The 21,277-nt window shown below is 41.6% G+C and overlaps 2 protein-coding genes across 5 annotated transcripts in view; one reads left to right on the forward strand and one right to left on the reverse strand.

Moving 5' to 3' along the window:
* Positions 1 to 8,031, forward strand: part of LOC123759355 (nuclear distribution C, dynein complex regulator) — a 157,929-nt gene extending 149,898 nt beyond the window's left edge. For all 3 annotated transcript variants that reach the window (XM_069335127.1, XM_069335126.1, XM_045744294.2), the window contains exons 5-7: positions 3,322 to 3,510; positions 4,907 to 5,109; positions 7,764 to 8,031. In XM_069335127.1, the coding sequence (XP_069191228.1) occupies positions 3,322 to 3,510; positions 4,907 to 5,109; positions 7,764 to 7,815 (444 nt within the window). In that variant the 3' untranslated portion in view covers positions 7,816 to 8,031. The remainder of the gene's footprint in view (positions 1 to 3,321; positions 3,511 to 4,906; positions 5,110 to 7,763) is intronic.
* A 4,729-nt stretch (positions 8,032 to 12,760) lies between these two features.
* LOC138349546 (probable ribonuclease ZC3H12C) overlaps positions 12,761 to 21,277 on the reverse strand; it is a 31,908-nt gene continuing 23,391 nt past the window's right edge. For both annotated transcript variants that reach the window (XM_069335122.1, XM_069335123.1), the window contains exons 3-4: positions 18,576 to 19,192; positions 12,761 to 16,411 (exon numbers count right to left, since the gene is read on the reverse strand). In XM_069335122.1, coding sequence (XP_069191223.1) covers positions 14,775 to 16,411; positions 18,576 to 19,192 — 2,254 coding nt within the window. In that variant the 3' untranslated portion in view covers positions 12,761 to 14,774. The remainder of the gene's footprint in view (positions 16,412 to 18,575; positions 19,193 to 21,277) is intronic.

Consider the following 21,277-nt stretch of genomic DNA (forward strand, 5'->3'; position numbering starts at 1 on the left):
TGTGTGCACACAAACATGAACACGCGCAAAAAAATGCTTACTGTACATATTAACACGTGATTTATCTTTCCAGGTATGATGGCAATTAGTGTCGGGGCAGGTAAGTCAGGTGTGGGAGAGGTAAGTAAGTAAGTAAGTCAGGTGTGGGAGAAGCAAGTCAGGGGTGGGGACAAAAATCAAACTGAAATCCCCCCTACAAAATGCAGTCGAATCACACACGGTAGAAGGGCAGTTATTCCTACGCGGTTCTCCCAATATGGATGTATATACCCTTAAAATTTAAGGCGAGTGAGCATACCAGGTGAGCATTGTAACAGGCCAAAACCAGCCTACTGGAGTGTGGAGTGGAGACAATGGTGGGCATTGTTTCACTCTCTCCAGACGATTCCTTCTATTCTTTCAGGATTTCACTCATTTCTTTGATATCCTGTGTGTATAAACCTTGTCTTATACGTGTTGGTCTAATGGTTTTGGAAGTTCAGTTTTATTTTGTATGTGAAAAAGTATATTTTTTTGTATCTTGTATCTTATGTATTTCAATTACATTTGTATTTATACAAATGTACATGTTAAATGTATATATTGAAATATATACATTTGTATTTCCTTTGTCTTGTATAAAAGCTTCAGCTTCTCTATTTCTTCACTCCAGCTTTCAAAGTTATTTTTGAGTCCAATTGAAAAGATCCATTTTTATATTATATTTAATATCTATCGAGTGATTGTTTTAAATTAAATGTTAAGGAAAATTTGGCTTCGTATATAAGTGTGTGTGTATATATATATATATATATATATATATATATATATATATATATATATATATATATATATATATATATATATATATATATATATAATATATAATATTGTGACGGTTAAGTGTAGGTGTTCGGCAGTCCTCCTAATGGCTGGTGTCAATGCCTATCACATTTTAGAAAAAAAAGATAGACTGCTTGGCTGTTGTCTGTGGTAAAGTAAGGGAAGACACGTAAAAGTCATAGTATGAACAATGAAACTTTAATTAACTTGAAAGATTATGAACAAAGGGAATCCCTTGGGTATGTACAGTGCAAACAAACAAGTCAAAAAATATAACACAAATTAAGAACAAGGGTGACGTTACTCTACACATAAAATAAAGACAAAGAATGATTAAACAGGTGGTGAGAATATAGCGCTAGCTGAGAACCTCCACCAATAAACAGAGTGTATATTAGTTGGTTGTTCACAGCTTGAGAGCACAAGGATATTCTGACTTCAATGGCTGGTTCAGGCCCAGACATCGACTTGGTAGATGGCGCTGAGGTGCAGGTGTGCAGTCGGCGGGTCACCAATCAGATATACACACACACATATATATATATATATATATATATATATATATATATATATATATATATATATATATATAATATATATATATGTATATATATATAACATATATATATATATATATAATAATCTCTGAAAACTCTTTTGGCCCAACCAGGATTCGAACCTCTGCCACCCGGGATCACCCCCTGGTGTGCAGGGTGCCGTAACCACTTCACCATTGATCGTCTCACTAGTAAAGGGGTTATAGTACCCTGCACGCCAAAAGGGGAGGAGTGTTATCCCGGACAGCAAGGGTTCGAATCCTCGTCTCCCCCCCCCCCCCCCCAGAAAAAAAATAAAAAGAGTTCTTAGTGAGTTATTGCATTTGTCATATATAAATTATGATGACAAACACATTAGAGGTAACATGCACGTGACTTGGAATGACTGAAGACCGCCTATGAAATCCCTCAAATCATCGCCAAACACTTGAAGGATATCTTGACAGCCGGGGGTAGAAAGCATGCCTTGACCCCAAGCAAGCAGGCCAGAGTGAATTCAAGACGAAGATCAAATTACGGATTGACAAACCGCACTCTTAATTAAATTATTACCTTGTGTCAAACGTTCGAACTGACCTAATGTCGCTATATTTGTTTACTGAACTTATGGGGATAATCTATGTTTTTTTTAAGCATTTATCACATTAATGGGAGGTCCACTGTTGGTCGAATGGATCAGGTGAGAATGGTATGATGTATACCTAATTTGTTTAATGAGTTGCAGTATTTGTGTAACACCTGAGTTTCCTCTCTATTGTAGTGTGGTGACCCTGGCACTGTTGTGGTGACCCTGGCACTGTTGTGGTGACCCTGGCACTGTTGTGGTGACCCTGGCACTGTTGTGGTGACCCTGGCACTGTTGTGGTGACCTTGGCACTCTTGTGGTGACCCTGGCACTCTTGTGGTGACCCTGGCACTGTTGGGGTGGCCCTGTCACTGTCCCGGCGACCATGGCACTATCGCGGCGAGTCCTCGGCGAGTGACAGGTGTTGGTGGGTGTAGAGTATATGGAGGTCATGGAGTATGTGAATGGTTTGTGCCTGGAGCATGCCTAGAGCTTCGGCTTCACACACGTTGGGTCAGCGGTTGGAATCACTTAGAACCCCGGGTGCATGTAACACACACACACACACACACACAGACACACACCTGTACTAGACATAAAGATATCTTCACGCCGGAGGTCACCGTTCCTTGAAGTTATAACGGAGAGCTGGGTTTTGGCTCATGGAATGTCTTCATCAGGTATATATATATAATATATATATATATATATATATATATATATATATATATATATATATATATATATATATATATATATGTATATATATATATGTAGCTGTTGTTGTTATAGATTGTTACTCAGAACTAGTTCCAAGTAGCACAGGCTATGGCGAGCCCGTAGTGGACTTACCTGGCACAGGAGCGGTGCCTATATGTAGCTGATTGATTGATTGATGAAGATTAAGCCACCCAAAAAGTGGCACGGGCATGAATAGCCCGTAAGTGGTGGCCCTTTTAAGCCATTACCAGTATCAAGAGCTGATACTGGAGATCTGTGGAGGTGCGAATGCACCCTGCCTGACGGGAGATGTCTCCCTTATGAATGTGTTTAAGATGAAGATGAAGCAACCCAAAAGGTGGCACGGGCATAAATAGCCCGTAAGTGGTGGCCCTTTTAAGCCATTACCAGTATCAAGAGCTGATACTGGAGATCTGTGGAGGTGCGACTGCACCCTGCGTGACGGGAGATGTCTCCCGGACCAAATGGTGACCAGATGGTCTATATGTAGCCACAGAGGCTGGGTTATATATAGAGGCTTTAAGGGCTATTCATGCCCGTGCCCACCTCTTGGGTGGCTTGATCTTTATCAACCAATCGGAGAAGCTGGCGGTGTATACCGACCCCCGCCGACACTAACCGTACTGGTGTTTGCAGGTGTGGGTACCCCTCGGGGTCAAGGTCAAGTCCCGGGACGTGGTGGTGGAGTGGGGCAGGCGTACCGTCAAGGCCGGCCTCCGGAACGCCACCCCCATTCTCCAAGGTGACCTCTACAACGAGGTCAAGGTCGAGGAGTGCAACTGGTTCCTGGAGAATGGCAACACACTCGTACTCACGCTGGAGAAGGTAAGTTGAATTTGGTGAATTTGGAAGTTGAATTTGAATTTCGAAATTTGAATTTTGAGTTTGAAAAGTGCTTGCTGGTGAGCGTATTTGCCAGCTTTGTGATGTTATCAGTGCATTGTGCCCGTGTTGTTATCACTGGTGCTGCTCATCGCACTAGGCCTAGAGCTCTTGGGCCAGATTCACGAAAGCACTTACGCAAGCACTTACGAACGTGTACATCTTTCCTCAATCTTTGACGGCTTTGGTTACATTTATTAAATAGTTTACAAGCATGAAAACTTGCCAATCAACTGTTGTTATTGTTATAAACAGCCTCCTGGTGCTTCGGAGCTCATTAACTGTTTAATAATTGTAAACAAAGTCGCCAAACATTGACAAAAGATGTACAGGTTCGTAAGTGCTTGCGTAAGTGCTTTCGTGAATCTGGCCCCTTGCCACAGCCTTGTACAACAATTTGGGTCAACAACCGAAGCTGAGCCTTGATTATATTGTCACAGAAATAGTTGAATTGTTGTTGAAATGAGCAAATGTTCTCATTTCGTTGATTAGTGACCTTGTACAAAATATAAATATTGTATTTGAAAAATATAATTGTCAAATAAGATGTTTTATAACTAAATTATAATTATTTATTATTATTATTATTATTATTATTATTGTTGGCAAAAAATTCTAAAATATTATAACGTAGTCTGTCCTTAAGACGTTTTCTATTGTAGGTGATATCATAGAAAATGAGTTAAGAGTGAGGATGAACTTCATCATACTGTACTTAAGTCCTGAAATACTTTGAGTGCAGTAAATGTCAGCCATGTTTCCTCAGCGGGTGTATGAATGATGTGATTAGGCGAGATAGAGATAATATGTACACATGTACAGTATAGCTGTCAGCCTTTTATCAGCAGACAACAGGTACATATAGAATTCTGTTACTATAAGGAATATCGGACAAGATAAGTCTCCACAAGAGAACTTGATTAAAGCGCTCATTCCAGGCATTTCATATTTGTGTTCTTTTGTAACTGTTGCCACAGTTCTTTGAAGTTTAGTAATCTCTGGTGACAGCTAGAAAGTTATGTCATCACCTGGTAATCCAGCAATATACATGAATAGGTTCTAGAGATGGTAATAGGAATTGGAGGGAGGTGTGAGGGAAGAGGTCAGAGGATGTGGCAAGAGTCCTTGTGTTGACAGAGCCAGGTGTGCCAGCTGGAAGCATGCTTCAGAAGCAGATATGGCAGCAGCGGCAGAAACGGAATGCACTGCTGGAGGGGAGTACCTTAGAATAAAGGAAACTACTGAATTGTGTACATGTCGTACAAATGTGTACTTTACATTTGCAGTACAGTATTTTTATTATTGCCAGATTCTATGACTAATTTTGATGCTCCTTTAGATTAACAAGATGGAGTGGTGGTCTCGCTTGGTGACCTCGGACCCAGAGATCAATACACAAAAAGTTAACCCAGAACCCTCAAAATTGGGTGACTTAGATGGAGAGACAAGAGGCATGGTAGAAAAGATGATGTATGATCAGCGACAAAAGGAGATGGGATTACCTACCTCAGAGGAACAAAAGAAGCAAGATGTTCTTAAAAAGTAAGTTGTACTGTATTCTGAATCCTCTTCACTCCAACTCCTGTAGTGACCCTGGGAGTTGGTTCCCAGGGTCACAAGGTTGGTTGATAATGTACTTAATGTTTTCATATATTTGCCTGAATTTACCTGATGGCCACTACCACACTAGTGGTCTCCATGAGGACAGGAAGCCAGCATCTTGTCAAAGGTCTCCCCATTTGTCCTGGTGATTTTTTCCTGCTGGATTTTAAAGTTTAGCAAGGTTTTGGCATTTATGGCTTTGGCAGGAAAGGGAAGGAAACTGTCAGGGGAAAAGTCATTACAGTATGACTATAAAGCAATTAGAAGGGATAAGGATTTGGGATGGGATGTGGGGAAGGAATGGTGCCCAACCATTTGGACAGTCAAGGACTAAACGCCGATCTGCAAGAAGTGAGACCTTTGCTCTACTCTCCAGTAAAAGTGGTTGGGTGGTTTCATGTTGCTGCATGTTAGGTCAGTGACACATACAACTTCAAGTCATGTGGGACTTTTTCCCCTGATGAGCTCCAACTTGCCCATTCCTTAATGGGTGTTCCAAGGTATTAAGCAGCAGTTGTTTTGGATCACTGGTTTTCTGTTTTGCAGCAAGCAAGGTTTTGTGCCAAGTTGGTTGCCCCGGATGTGCTTGGATTTTAGGGACTTGGGTTTGGGGGTGTTGGGCACCTTGACCGTGGATCTTTCCACACTTCTTCCTTCACTGGTGGGCGTGGTTTGCCCTTCTTCTTTCTTCCCTGCTTATGACTCGGGTGTTTGAGAGTTTCAGACTCAGGATAAGATTTGGCTCTGGATGTGGCTTGGGCAGCTCCAGAGGTTACCCCTTCCAATGTGGGTGCGAAGGCAGTTGAGCCGCTCTTTCCTGCCGAGGCTTCCGAGTCCTCCCAGCCGACTCCTTCTTATGAGGCCTCTCCCTTGAACTCTGTCTATCCTTTCCCGGGCAGTGGGTGTGAATGAGTGTTCAGCCCTAGGGCCCTTGCCTGCGGTTCCCGGGGTTTGGAAGGGGTCCGATAGGAGATCTCATTGATCCTGTGTGGGGCCCTTCTGCCCCCTCTGCAGGGTCTTCTTTTGCAGGACAAATGGTTTTCTTCTACCCCTTCTATGTGTGATTTTGAGTTAGGTGGGCTTTCCCCAGGGTTTGTTTCTGGGTGCCATTGGGTGTTCCAGTTTAGTCTTTCCAGAGGTTTTCCTCCACCCGGGTTATCCCTGCGGAGGCTCAGGAGGCTATTGGTGCTTGCCTCCAAAGGCGTAACCCGGTTTATGCCTTTGTTATGGATACAGCCTCTTTTGAGTTTGGTTCTTTTCCATACTGAGTATTAGGTTCATTATGAGGTTCTAAGAGTCTTCCTGTCTAATGGACTGTCCTTTGGTTTCGCTAGGGGCTTGGTGCGGCTTTTGTCGTACCTGCATACTTGATTGGTGGGAGGCATCTCCTGTTTTGCAAGGGAGCCCTCTGCAGTCCCTCAATGTGTGCCTCTTCACCCCTGCAATTCCCCATGATGTGGGTCTTGTGCAGCTGCATGCTTATGTTCCCTTTCTTGTGACTGCCTGTGTGTTGTTTTGGTATGCCTACCTTTCTGGGTGCCTTCCCTGGATGATGGCAGACTTTACATTTAAAGTATTCATGGGCCATTGCTTCCTTTGCCTCTCTGAAGGGGCCAGGTTCCGGCTCGTGGTCCCTGGAAGGCAAAAAGACCTCGCCAACTGATGACTCCGAGTACTATGACACTTTATCAGTAAGATAGCTTCAGGGAGCCACTGAGGCTCGCCAAGAAATAGGCATTTCATTTACACTCGACGCTCAATTTTTTGTACATTACTCTACATTATTCTTTCAGTGGTAAGGAAGTTAAAAACGCAAACTCTGTCACTGTTATTTTTATAATTACAGTATTTAACATAAGCCTCGTGTGTTATCATTGTTGGATTTTCCTTAACCAACTATATACATATTAACTTTTGTTTGTCAAAATTACAAATTGTTCATATATAGGAATATACCATTGTAGCCTACTAGTGCTTGTAGACATCAGATAAGTGTTACATTACATTTTAAGTGTATGATTTTTCTTAATACTGTACAGTTTATCATTTTATTGGTAAAAGTAGATACTGTACTGTGCTAGAGTTAAGACTTGTTTGACTAATAAATTTAACATCTCGCTTAATGTTTCTGTAATGGGATCAAATATATATGTAAGTTTTTTGCTTTCCTATTAAGCTTGTTCCCATGTTAGACTTTGATTTCTTTTTTGTATATACTGCACTGTAATTCAATGTGTTTTCATTCGTTTTTCTTTGCATTATATCAGAGGCAAGGAGATGCATGTGCTCTTCTTCTTCTAAATGTACAGTACTGTAGAAGGAAAGCAGCTAGTAATTTATAGCAGACTCATATGCACATGAGAACTAATTGTTTATTATTACTGTATATAATCTGTCACAAGTCGACTGTCACAAGTCGAGCCTGGCTTCGGGCCGGGCTTGGGGAGCAGAAGAACTCCCAGAACCCCATCAAGCAGGTATAATGGTGGTATTAATGTAGCCTGTAGCAGAGAAAAACCAATTAACTGTTATTAGTTCACAATTTGATGCAATTTATAGAACTAAAATTTCCTTTTTCTTACTTTCTAATTCAGGTTCATGGAACAGCACCCAGAAATGGACTTCTCAAAGTGTAAGTTCAATTAATGATGTAAACTTGTAATTAAAATTTGCTGATCCATATGTAATTTTCACTTGTACTGTATAAGCTTTTTCAGTTTAGAATAATTGTATTATTTGCAACTCTCCAGTAACCTGTAACTCGCTGCAAATATCTCTTGTTAAACAAAAACAAAAGAAAGGAAAAGTAATATGCACTTCTTATATCTCCTTAAGTTTTCTAATAAATTTTGATTAGTGTGATTACACTTTTCCTAATAATATCCCAAGAGAATATTACAGCTATCTTAAGAGTTAACTCCCTTCACATACTGTGAGAGGCACTGCAGACCACTGGTCCCTTGAGAGGCATTCATTGTCCATAACATGCTTACAACTAAACGATGACTGAAGAGGGTCTGCAAAGAAATTTGTACGTACAAAATAAGGTACCTAAAACAAAGCGGCAAACACTCATTGAAATATAAAAATGCCATCTTTCACTTCATGTTTCGGTCTTCATAAGATGCTGTCACTTAATACTTGTGTATACGAAAGACAGATACTAACGACGAGTTGCAAGGCTGAAGGTGTGATGACCAAATCACACATCAGAAAATGGAAAAATGACGATATTTCTCCATCTTCAGATATGTCGTTTGGTCATCATGTCAAAAAGACAGATAATTTTGTACTTGTAAATGTTTGTATATGTGAAGTTAGATTTATCTACTGAATACAATTATGCTAGTGATTTATGCATGATAATAATAGGATAAAAACCCACACTTGTGTATTTGTGAAATTTATGTAAGGAATTGACACTAAGTCATTTGCATTCTCCTGAGTGCTTTTTCAAGGTCTGAGTGTGTGATTAAGAGGAGACTTACATCTCGACGTCTAATCATTGATTAGACGTTGAGGTGTAAGTCTCCTCCTAATCACACACTCAGACCTTGATAAAGCACTCGGGAGAGTGTGAAAGACTTGGTGTAAATTCCTTACATAAATTTCACAAATACACAAGTGTGGGTTTTTATCCTATTACAGTATTATTATGTCTGTGAGCAGACACTACCATTACTTAATGGTGGTAATAATAATAATAATAATAAAATGATAGTACTGTATACTAATACAGTACAGCAGTACACTGACTGAAAATAGGAATGCTATAATCAATAAAAATTAAAAACTTGTCAATTACTAAATGAAAATGCAATACTTTACAGTATAAGCAAAAGTGAAAGTTACAGTTCTAATGACAATAAATAAGTATTAGTAATATATAAGAAGTGGGAAAGAAAGATGATGTGTGTGACACTTGAGGTTCCCAACAAACTAGTCATGTACTCGCTGAGGTGTGCTTGCGGGGGTTGAGTTTCAGCTCTTTGGTCCCACCTCTCAACTGTCAATCTACTGGTGTACAGATTCCTGAGCTTCTGGAGCTCTATCATTTGAAACTGTGTATGGAGTCAGCCTCCACCACATCACTGCCTAATACATTCCACCTGTTAACTAGACACTGAAAAAGTTCTTTCTAACGTCCCTGTGGCTCATTTGGGTGCTCAGTTTCCACCTGTGTTCCTTTGTTAGTGTACCACCCATGTTAAACAGTTTATCCTTATCTACCCTGTCAATTCCCCTGAGAATTTTGTAGGTAGTGATCATGTCTCCCCTTACTTTTCTGTCTTCCAATGTCGTAAGGTGCCTTTCCCGCAGCCTTTCTTCGTAACTCATGCCACTTAGTTCTGGGACCAGTCTAGTGACATACCTCTGAACTTTCTCCAGCTTCGTCTTGTGCTTGACAAGGTACGGGCTCCCTGCAAGGGCCGCATTCTCCAGGATTGGTCTTACATATGTGGTATACAAGGTTCTGAAAGATTCCTTACACAGGTTTCTGAAGGCTGTTCTGATGTTAGCTAGCCTTGCGTATGCTGCAGATGTAATTCATTTCATGTGGGCTTCAGGAGACAGGTTTGGTGTGATATCAACTCCTAGATCTTTCTCTCTGTCTGTTTCATGAAGTACTTCATCTCCCATTCTCTATCCTGTGTCTGGCCTCTTGTTTCCACCGCCTAGTTTCATTACTTTTCATTACTTTGTTCTCGCCCTTCTTACCTTTACCAGTCTCGCAGTTGTTTCCAGGCTTTAAACCCCGACACCTCCACTCCTTGTCTTTTGATCCTCTGCGATCTCAAGTTAAGGGTGTTCCTCGTGGTTCACAGACCGATATCTCCAGCCTTCCTTCCCAGTCTTCTGCTGCAATTTGTCTTAGTGTATCTACTCCACCGCCTCCATCTTCTCTCTCCACATTTAGTCCCCATTGTTCTTCAGCCTTTCCCTATGTTTGTAACGTAAGTTTACGTGTATGTATTTAGTGGCTTAGACACAGAGATTAGTGGGTTTTTTATATTTACTGTGTCTTGGTTACAACAGTCGGTTTGTTGGCAGTGTAGTGAAGTATCGTAGAAGTTGATACGAAGTCTGGAGCAGGGCAGAGAGCTGAGTGAGGCTCTGGGATAGAGAGCAACTCAGATGCAGGGTGTGTGTAGAGTTTGGCGTTCTGAATGCGGGCAGAGTTGAGGAGCCGAGTGCTGGATGAAAGTATGAAAGCATGATGTGGCCGGAGTCTGGCTCTGTGTCGAGGCTGAAGCGTCCTGTGAGGGTAGGAACTGGACACATTGAGTCTTACATTGTTGTTCATGGATGCTGAAGATGTGTGGTATATCTCAAGTATCTGTACTGAACCACTCTTGGAGTTAGACTGATGATGATTGATTGATTGATCAATGAAAGTTAAGCCACTCAAGAGGTGGCACGGGCATGAATAGCCCATATGATGATGATTCACTATCGACTGCTTATATTACCAGTCCTTCACCTTGCCTGACCGTCCTCTAGCAGGTTTGGGAAGAAGTATTAACTGTACACCTGGGAAGAGGTGTTAATTGTAATTAGTGGACTAAGTACAATTAACAGAGCCATCTCATTATCTGCACATATGCTAATGAGAATATGGAGCAAGTATATTACTGACATAATATACTTGCTACTTGTCATTTGACATTCCCCAACAACTGTTCATCCTTCAGGTGACCTCGTGTTCGTTTTCATTCTTCCTCGCCACCTGAGACTGTAGAGCTTGTTGCACAGTACATTGTTACTGGAACAACTGTCTTGCAGTCAGAAACATAAATCTGGCTCCCCTTCTTCCTTCTTAACGGGTAAGAAAGCTTCAATCCAACCACCACTTTCCTCTTCTACTGTCTCTGCATCTCCTCTCTTATCTCAGAGGAGTAGTTAACTGACATTACTATGGAAACTTCTGCTGTCCTCGATCCAGAGCTTGCTGCCGGTTCCCTTGACCCCCCGGTGCCTTCTTCACCGGACCATGTCGCTTCATCTATGCCCCTTCCCACCGCCCTCTGGACTATACCATCTTTTCTAGATTTACCTATACCCCCAACCAGGATTTCACTTAACCTCCTGCTGATCTTTCCTAATTTACTGTTTTTTGCCTTAGTTTTCTCTTTTTATTTTAACATTTCATCTGTTGTTGACTGTTCTTCGATGGAATATATGTGGTTTTATGCCAATTTCCATGAACTCCACCTTCCAATCTCAATTTTCACTGCTTTGTGTACGTCTCCAGAAGCCAATGCTTGGTGTGCTCATCCTGGTCACTTCTGCAGTTGTTTTTCTCTCTCCCCCTCCAGCCTTTGTTGGGACCCCTAAGCTCTAATTCTCTCTTGGTTTGAAATAATAATATTCCATTTGTTCCACTACTTTTTCAGTTAAATGTTCATTCCTCTGCCGCCTGTAACTTTGTAAGTAAGCGAAAGAAACTGTGTATCATTTATCTCTCTCCCACATATTTCACCTTCATTTCCTGATCTTAAACACCTGTTGGACTCTGGAGCCTGTACTACTTATGGGTGGTTTGAAGTGTCAGCAAGCCCTCTAGGGCGATGATCTGACAAATACCTAAGGCCGCTTTCTTGAGCCTTTTGTCCTCTATTCTTCATTATTTCTCCAGAATTCTGGTGAACTTACTCATGTTGACTCGCTTGCATCCTTTCTTGTCTTGATCTTTCTCTTTGCCTCTCCTCTATTTATGACATGGAGGGTCCTTGATGACCTCCACAAGTGACCATTTCCCAATCCTCGTAACCTTGTTTTCTTTCTGCCCTCTTCTTTCATTCCCTCAGTGGTGGTTTGAAAAGGCTGACTGGAGTCTATTCAGTCTCCATACTATTCTTTCTGACCTATTTGACCTGCCTCTCCCTCAAGCCCTCCTTCTTTATGACATCTTATTCAATGCTGCCCTCTACTCTATTCCTCCCATGGCTTGTGGAAGTGCATTCCCTGTTGAATTTGGACTGCTCGGGCTGTATGCTGCAAGCATCCAGCCTGAAAAGACATCAACGCCAACAGACACCCAATTCGTTTTTGTTTCAGAGAGCAAGTGCAGTGGCTCGTAGGACTACAGTATCTGTATGGCTAAGTGTGAGTTGGAAATCTTATGTTACCGCCATTATGGCTGACACCCGCTCTTGGATCTGGAAGAAAATTTGTTCCAGACATCCTTCACCTCCATGGTTCTGTTGTGGCAGATCTGGTGTTGATCGCAAACGAACTGGATTTCCACTTTTCAACAGTTAACTTCAGTACTTATCTTCCTCTTACTTTCCTTACTCATAAATCCCTTTCAAATCCCACCCTTTTGAATTTAGCACACACCTACAGCTCTCATAAAAGGACCCACTGTATTCTTTTTTCTAAACTCAAGTCTGACTTAACCCTCTGCAGTTCTACGGTGGCAGGTTCAAATAACATTCATTATGAGATGTTCTGTCATCTGCCACTTTTCACTATTTGGTGAATATCTATAATCATATTCAAGAGACATTGCCAGTCATTGAGGACTGGCTTGACTGGCTTAACATTTTTAGTTTTCAATATATAAAATTAAGGTAAAATAATACAGAACTGCCGGTTTTTTCTTTATTCCGAGTGTAGGAAGGTCAGTGTGAAAAGCCAAGAGAGGGTCACCTCCTAGACTTGCAAAAAGGATTAATCTAATTGTTTTACAAAGTTTTGAAGAACGACACCAAAACCTCCACAATTAAAAAAAAATTGACAAAAGTGTTTAAATTTGATCCACCTTATATAACATGGATGTAAATATAAATAAAAGAACTATAAAATGTTTGGGATTAGTGCACTTCAGATACTAAGTAATGGAAATAATATCCATTAAATAATTCTTCTTAAATGAGAAGACTTAAGTCCAAGTGTGGTAAACCCTCAAGATCAATATGAGCTACACAGTTACCGCTATGCAGCGGTCAAGCTACACTCATTGCATATCACTCATCACCAGAGCCCTATTATGGCAGGTTGAACAGAAGCCACATATAAGCAACCCCATCTTTACTGGCACACTCACACTACTGGAAGAATGAACACTGAGGAGCAATAAAGGTAGCTTATGATTCAACCTGGTGATGATTGGAAGCAATGGATGTAGCAACACAATGGTTGGGTACACACCCAGTACAGCCCACAATACATAGTATTGTTATGTCGCGCTTCACTCCAGCCAACATTGAAAGTGTGATTCTGCTAGGTTTGTATACATACCAACCTCATTAAAGCTCACCAGTGAAAGTACTGCAGTAATAACTTTCACAAAAATGTGAACCTGAGGTGATCAAACATCACAAAACCAAACCACAGCCAGATATCACACTTTCTGGTGGCTTCCTTACACACACACACGTTGCATAAAAGAGAGAAAGGGTAGCAAAATAAAAAAAATTCATATGTAATAATAGAAACATTCTATCTTCATAACAAAAATAATCTGTTCCACCTGATAGGTTTGTGCCAACTCACTCATCCTATTAATTACTCTCAATGACTAAGAGTCTTGCGGCTCACCAAAACATCAACTATCAACACTAATTACAAACCTCTTCCTTTATGGTTCAACTTTCAACTAATAGCATTATCATTCCTCTTCCATGTCAAATGATTCCCTGATAATTCTTTAATTAAGAATACTATCAGTATCTAGATGCTGAGCAAATCGTTTCATGTAACTAGTGGTACAAGCCTCAAGCTGAGCCAGCATAGCACCAGGGAAAAAAAAAAAAAGTGTATCCAACTCGATAACGGTGCTGGGTCGACTGGAAGCCATGGCACCTTATGGCACTCGCTAACATGGGCTGTTGAGTCCTCCTGCTAACAAACTGGTTGTTGGTAACACAATAGTTCATACTATACTGTACATACTGAAAGGGCGCCATTCCTATATATTGCAGTGACTAACTTAGCAAGAGAGCTCCAGCCACGTTCTCCAGTCTGTCCATAAGACACTGTGGGACACTCCAATTACACTTAAAAGAACAGAAGAACCATAACCGAAGCTTGTCATCCTGAACTAAAGTGTAGCAATCGCAGCAGTGCTAGTACCAAAGTAATATATATACTACTGTCAAATTGAACAAGCAGTAATTATCTACAGGCATGGTAAACATTCATGTACTCTTGTAAATGCAACCACAAAGACAATGGCTTTCACTTGCCAATGTTGAAAAACAGTCATTCTAATTATATTCCTGCTCATTGAGTAATATATACAATCCTACACATATAAACCACTTTCTGATCCCAATTTTTTGTTGAAACATTTTACATTACTAACTTGAATATTTACATTAATACTATCAGCCTCACTCAATGTTTAAATTTCTAAGTACATTTAACTATCACACTTCTCTGAACTACAATAAATATTACCAATATCTTGGAATGAATTTTAAGAATTTAAATTAGTTTTACTGAAATCAAATATTTATTTTGCATTAATAAAGAGCAATGTGAATGTAAACACTGCACAACTGGGAATTGCCATTATCCTGGTTATAACACACACACACACATGCTGCAGTTGTGAGCCTGATGATATGCACCAGTAGTTTATTTACAGTGTGCTAACTTCACGACTGATTGCCACTTAGATGACTTAGAAGTGTGGCACATAACTGCTTTGCATCCGTTTCCTCAGGATATCTAGCTAAGACAGCACGCACTTGAGCTACAGGAAACAATTGTGATAAATTATAAAATATACGTAAACGTGCATCCTCATGACTGGAGGCAGCAGTTGGAAGGGAACTGGAAAACCCAGCTGAGAGAGGAGAGGATCCACACACTGGGGCACCCTGAGACTGGTGACCCACTCCTGACTGTGATAGCTGTTGGGGAGACATTGGGCGCGACCCAACAGGCCCAGGGTTACAAGACAAAATATAACTACATATTTTCTGGGGGTCAGTTTCTTCTGGATACATTGCCAAGACAGCTCTAACCTGAGCCTCTGGGAATAGGTTTGATAGATGATAAAAAACATGTAAACGAGCATCCTCATGACTTGTAGGATTAGAGAAATTTGAAGAGAATCCCACTGGTTGCTGTCGTGGAGACACACTTGGCGAGTGATGATGAACCGGACCTTGTTGGGGAGACATTGGCCTAGAACCAATTGGTCCTGGTGAAGGAGCACTTGGGCCAGGGCTTACACTATGCGGAGGTCCCAAAGTTTGGAATTGTGGTAAACGTCCCAACTGCTCTTCAAAAACATCTGGGAAAAAATGTGAGTCACTACTACTGTACACATTTAGCCTTGTATCAGATGTGGAATTTAAGCGTGTAATTTGTGGTGGTCCAGGAGATGCCTGTTGCTGATGGCCACCCCAGATTGGGTCTGGAGCAGATGCAAAGCGTGTTACATGAGGATGGGAATATGTGGGATATAAATGAGGTGGCAAAGAAACCATATGCTTGGCACTCTCTTGTGATGAATGACGGGCAAGAGGTGGGTGCATCCCTGCTGGTAGCTGCTCACGGCTTCCATATGGTGACGAATATCCAGGAGAGACACGTCCTGTCATGCCACTTGCCACTTGAGAGAAGGCTAATGCTTCATTATCACGATTCATGGTTCTACTTGGAGAACCCTGTCCTGTTGTCTGCTGTTGTTGCTGACCAGAACCGGCAAGGGGAAAGTGCTCTGGAGCTGGTTCTCTAAAGCCAACTATCTTGTACAGGCGAGAATCATATGCTGGATTAAGTGTAAGTTGACGCTGCAGCTTCCTGTGAGGATTATCAGATGCAGCAGGATCTGGATCAGACATTTGTTTTGTGAGAGAGAGATGAGAGCCATACATTTGGGAAGGGCTTTGAGGAGGTGCCCCTTGTTGGCTAGTCATAGCCCTCATTGGTAGTTCATTTCCTTGATCCTTCCACCAAGTCGATGCTCCATAGCTAGGTTGAGTGCTCTGGGAGGAATATATATGATAGAGAGAGGAATCACTCTTAAACATAGTTGAAGAACGCAGTGGATCAAGTGGGCGTGTATCCATGTGCGGGGGCATGAGGTGGTGGTGCGAGTGTGAAGAAGCAGATGACGTGCTGGGTCCCAGATCATGTGTTGGAGTCTCTTGAGTAAGAGCAGAAGGCAGAGTGAGGGACACTGATGGCACTATAGACTGTGTACGTGCTAGTGGTTTTTTGGTTACATCAGATTCTGCAATACCCACTGGAAGTGATAAACTCTTCAAACGGAGACCTTCGCCTGAAAAGAAAAAATATTTATACTGTAAATGACAACTTAAAATAATAGATGCAATTAAATACTCATCTTAATAAATCATATTAAAAGGAAATCAAATCATTAATATGGTACAGTATAGGCAAACATTAACCAATGAGGAGTGAATAAAAAATAAAGTGCACTTCAATTATAGTATAACTTGGTAGCAATAAAAAAGAAGGTTGCATAACCATTGAATTAGCATGAAATATTGAACCTGATCCACGTTATCGGTAAACTATACAATGAGTAGCTAACTGTATTAAACTGAGATCTGTTAAACATATAATCCCTGAACTATATGTTTAACACATCTCTAACCCTGTCCATAGAGGACAGAAGAAAATGTATATATGCTGGTTAGCATTGTAAATGTGTGGCCACGTCTGTGATAGGAAAAAAAAACAGTAATAGCCTGTGCTACTTAGTAATTGAAATATGGTACAGTAATTTCAAAGTGCCATATGAGAGAGACAATTGAACAAGATCAGCTGGCTTGTAATGGAAATGTGGGCCTGCAGCCCACATTTCTTTTTCATCTGTAAACTATTTTTATTAAAAATTCCCTATGACTACCTCAACAGGCTGTGCTTACTTTGTCCCATGCATGTAATGCGATTACATTTACATCGGACTAGCGGAACAATTCTAACCATTCACCTTTCTCAGCATAAACACTCAGCTAGGCAATCTACTGCAATATTTCTGCACATTAATTATGTCAACCATACATCAACTGGGACTCATTGAAATGCATTACTTACAGCTGACACCTAGATTCATATTTCACCCAATTTACATAGGCATATCCAGTCATAAAGAAGCTTAACCAATTCTTTCCACATTGGTCACTGTTCCAGTACTCTTAACACCTGCCACAGCCTCTTTTTAAACTAGATCCATTTTTAATACCTAAAATCACTGACGAGTGTAAACTATTAGTTGAAGACTAAACCACACACAAGAAAATGTGAAGACGATGATGTTTTGGTTCATCCTGGACCATTATTAAGTAGATTGTGATGGGAGCGAGGTTCTTATTGTTTTGGATTCTGCCCTGAACAAAAAAGTTCAAAGTAGCACAGGCTATGGTGAGCCCATAATTTAGGGAGCAAGGGAGGCACGGGCTTTAAGAAAGGCAAGAGAGGTGAGGAGGAGAAAGCCTCCTTGGGAAGCCATGAGGAAGCCTCCTTGCTTCTCTCTTGCCTTAATACCCCATGCTTCCCTTGCTCCCATTACGGGCTATTCATGCCCGTGCCACCTTTAGGGTGGCTTAATCTTTATCAATCAATCGCTCCCATCACAATCAACTTTATAATGGTCCAGGATGGACTGAAACATCATCGTCTCTTCATTTTCTTGTCTGTGGTTTAGTCTTCATATCCTTAGCCACATTATTATGACTCATCATCTGCATAAACTGCCAATATTAGTTGTTAGCTAGCAAGTATAAACTTAGTTGTTTTGTTTTTGCACCTCTGCCCTACATTATCTGGACATTTTGTTAATGTGGTTAGGGGGTCGAGTGTCCTGTAATTATATTTTCTTCATGTCCTCTAAATATTGCAATTCTGATGACCATCACTTGTTTTCCCAATACTGGCAGTTTAAATTCATCAGTCTGTTCCTAATTTCTCAGTTTTTTTATGTAATCCTTTGCATCCACATTCAATATAGAATAACTTTAACGTTTCCGTCCCAATAAATATGAATAATTTTCTTTTCTCAATTATGAATAAGTTCCAGACTGTTGTACCATTGTTATAGTTCAATATATTATACATCCTCTTATATGCTTTTTCTGCTCCTTAGTTTTCGACCTGTCATGAACAGGGCCTTTGTTTACTCGCCATACATTGTCTCGCTTTTATTCTCTGTTTGATCTCACCGTCTTATGACTTATTTTCACGTCCTGTTCTTATAATATTCATATCCTCCCTCCCTCGTTATACTGTTATTTGCAGTCTGTCTTCTGACGATGAATACGTAAGAGTGTTAGAAAGCACTAAGTGTCTTAAGATGGCATCAAAATAATAAGAAAATTCATTACCTTTGACATTTTTGTATTTTATATTTATAATATATAAAAGCAGCTAGTTACTACATAGTGAAATACTAACACTGTAAAAATTGTGTAACATATTACCTGGTGATGAGTCTCTGCTTTTGGCCTTATTTTGGTAGTGCTTCTGTACTTGTTCTTGCAGTCGTTCTGTCACAGACTTCAATGGTGCAGTACCTCGCTCTGGGTGCATATATTTGCATTTGTTACCATAAGTACATTTACGACCATATGGACATAGTGCTTGTTTGTCTCGAGTACTTCGTCGTAGGAAGACATCTAGTGTGGGTCCACTTCTTCCTAGAGGGTCATCAGGAGGTACGAAGCGACCATTGACCCAAGAGTACATGAGTAAACTCTCTTCTATTACCCGTCGGAAGGCCTGGGATTCTGCAGCCAGATCACGATAGTTGTCGTTGCTGACGACAACACCGCCGGAAGTCACAGCCTCTTTGAGGATGTAGCGGTCATCGTAGGAGACAATGCGTTTGCCGCCACATACCCTGGAAGGCGTAAACACCAAGATACGTTCTCGTTCGAGTTCCAGTAGAACATCTTGATCCACGATGGGTGTGTCCCACCGAGGCGCCTCCTTCCTCCAGGAGGGCACGAAGACTGTGATCTCGGTGTGTCCGCGGGCACGGAACCAGTCCACACACACGCGCAGGCCGCTGCACGAGAACGTCGTCTTGTTTCCATGACTGAAAGAAGAACAAAACATTAGCCAAGGTTCTATTAATCTGAAATTTCAGTTACACAAAATAATTTTTTATTAAGCATTGTACGCTTGAATTATAATTTTGGTTATGTGAAGATACTTATACGACAACCATTTACGAAGACAGGACACCACAAGCGTAGCTTTCATCCTGTAACTACACTTAGGTAATTACACATTATATATGAGAAGTGCAATCAAGTTACCAAAATTCATGGTAAAGAAACACCTGAAATAATTGAAGGATATATTTGCTGTAACGTATCGTTGCGCTTTGGACCATCTTCAGGTAAATAATGAGGTACAATTCTAGGTTAATACACACGTTAAAGGGTTGAAGGAGTATGGGGGCAATTAAACATAGGGTAAGGGATCGGGTGATACGATAAGGGTAAGGTGGATAGGCCAATCAAACATAGGGTATGCCAAATCATGTGTGCGTGTGTGAGAGAGGGGAGGGGGGGTGAGGCCAAGAGAGAGAGGGGTGGGGGAGAGGCAGTCTGGACTCAGCAGCTGCTGTACCACAGCAAACATGTGAGCCACACTGCCTCACCAGGGACCTAACCCCCCCTTCCCCTGCGCCAGGTAAACCAGCCCTTCTACCACCTGCCGCTACGGTACATAACTGCAGTGACACGACATAGAAAGCGGATGTAGACTTTCCCTCGCCAGCGGTGGTGTTCAAGGGGCCTCTCTATCTGGGCGGAGGACGGCGCCACGCCACACCGCATCCGTCTTCCACCACCATGGTGGTAATAGCCAAAACACATGGCAGGTTGCGTAGCCTCACTCACACGTATTCAACTGAATCTTATCTATACTGAGTGCACCATGAGGTCCGCCCAGCCACCAGCACTAGTGCAACGCTATCGTCTGCCTTCTCTCAAACACCCTAAAATTCATGAGGGGTTTGAACCTCATGCACCCTCTAATTCTAAAATATAACATTATATATAAAACGAGGAATAAAATGTGTATGTGTTCCAAACTGATAAACAAAATAATACTAAAGTAGAGCGCACATGAATGTCCCTGTAAACAACATTGACGCCCTGTTCACTTGAGACAGTTGAGCGAGTCCCAGTTGTGTCGGGGTACATTTTTGTTGTTGTTTGGGGCAGGGGAAGTAAGGAGGATGAAGAGGCATAGACGAAGGGAAAAGTTTGGAAATGGGAAGTATAGTACGAGTTATAATAGCAGGTCTTCCTATTTGGGAGGGAGGGGGGGGGATGTTGCACATACTGCGATGCCAGCATGTTCACATAGTATGAGTGACGCTGCTCGATACTCACCCTTCAGCGGTGATATTTAACCTTCCCGGTTTGGTGCCTTCTTTTGATAATTACTTAAACACTTAACTACAGTATAATTCTAGATCGGATGCTGTAGCAGGCTACTCACTAGAGATAATTCAAGGGGTAGGATGAGGGGGGGAAGGAGGCCCAGGATTGGAAGTGGGGTGTGGGGAACAAGGAGGGGGTGCAATTGGATTAGAAGCGTAGGGGGGTGCAAAGTTTGAGTGGCTAGTGAGGGGATGCTAGTTGACGAGGGTGGTAGAGATACGCTAGTAGAGAAGGGTGGGGGGAGGCGGTGGATCTAGGATGGAAGGGGAGCAGGAGAATGTTTGGTGGCGGCGGCCATATCCTGGTTGTGAGGGTCGGGTATGCTGGAGAGAGTGAGAGTGAGGGGGGGGGGGGGGGGGTGAGATAGAGAGGGGCGCCCCGCCAACACCACCACCACCCACTATTATACACCACCCACTATTATAACCACCCGCCACTATTAAGAACACCACCTACAGTCTATTATCCATAGCAAATCGTCAATATGGCAATGTTTCAGTAACAGTTATCAGGTCTAAACACTATCACCAGCCTCCATCACAGGCACCTATACGCACTATTTTTCCCTTCATTTTCTTTATTAAGCACCCCCATGTGCAGGCAAGAAATGGCTACATCCTATGGCGATGTTACCGCAACATGGGCCAAGCCGGCTACCGTTCATATCTTACCGTTACTCATTCCTGTTAACAGATGGTCGCTTGCTACACCGCTTGACGAGAACC

The sequence above is a fragment of the Procambarus clarkii genome, chromosome 32 (genome assembly GCF_040958095.1).
Source record: "Procambarus clarkii isolate CNS0578487 chromosome 32, FALCON_Pclarkii_2.0, whole genome shotgun sequence".
Taxonomy (NCBI): domain Eukaryota; kingdom Metazoa; phylum Arthropoda; class Malacostraca; order Decapoda; family Cambaridae; genus Procambarus; species Procambarus clarkii.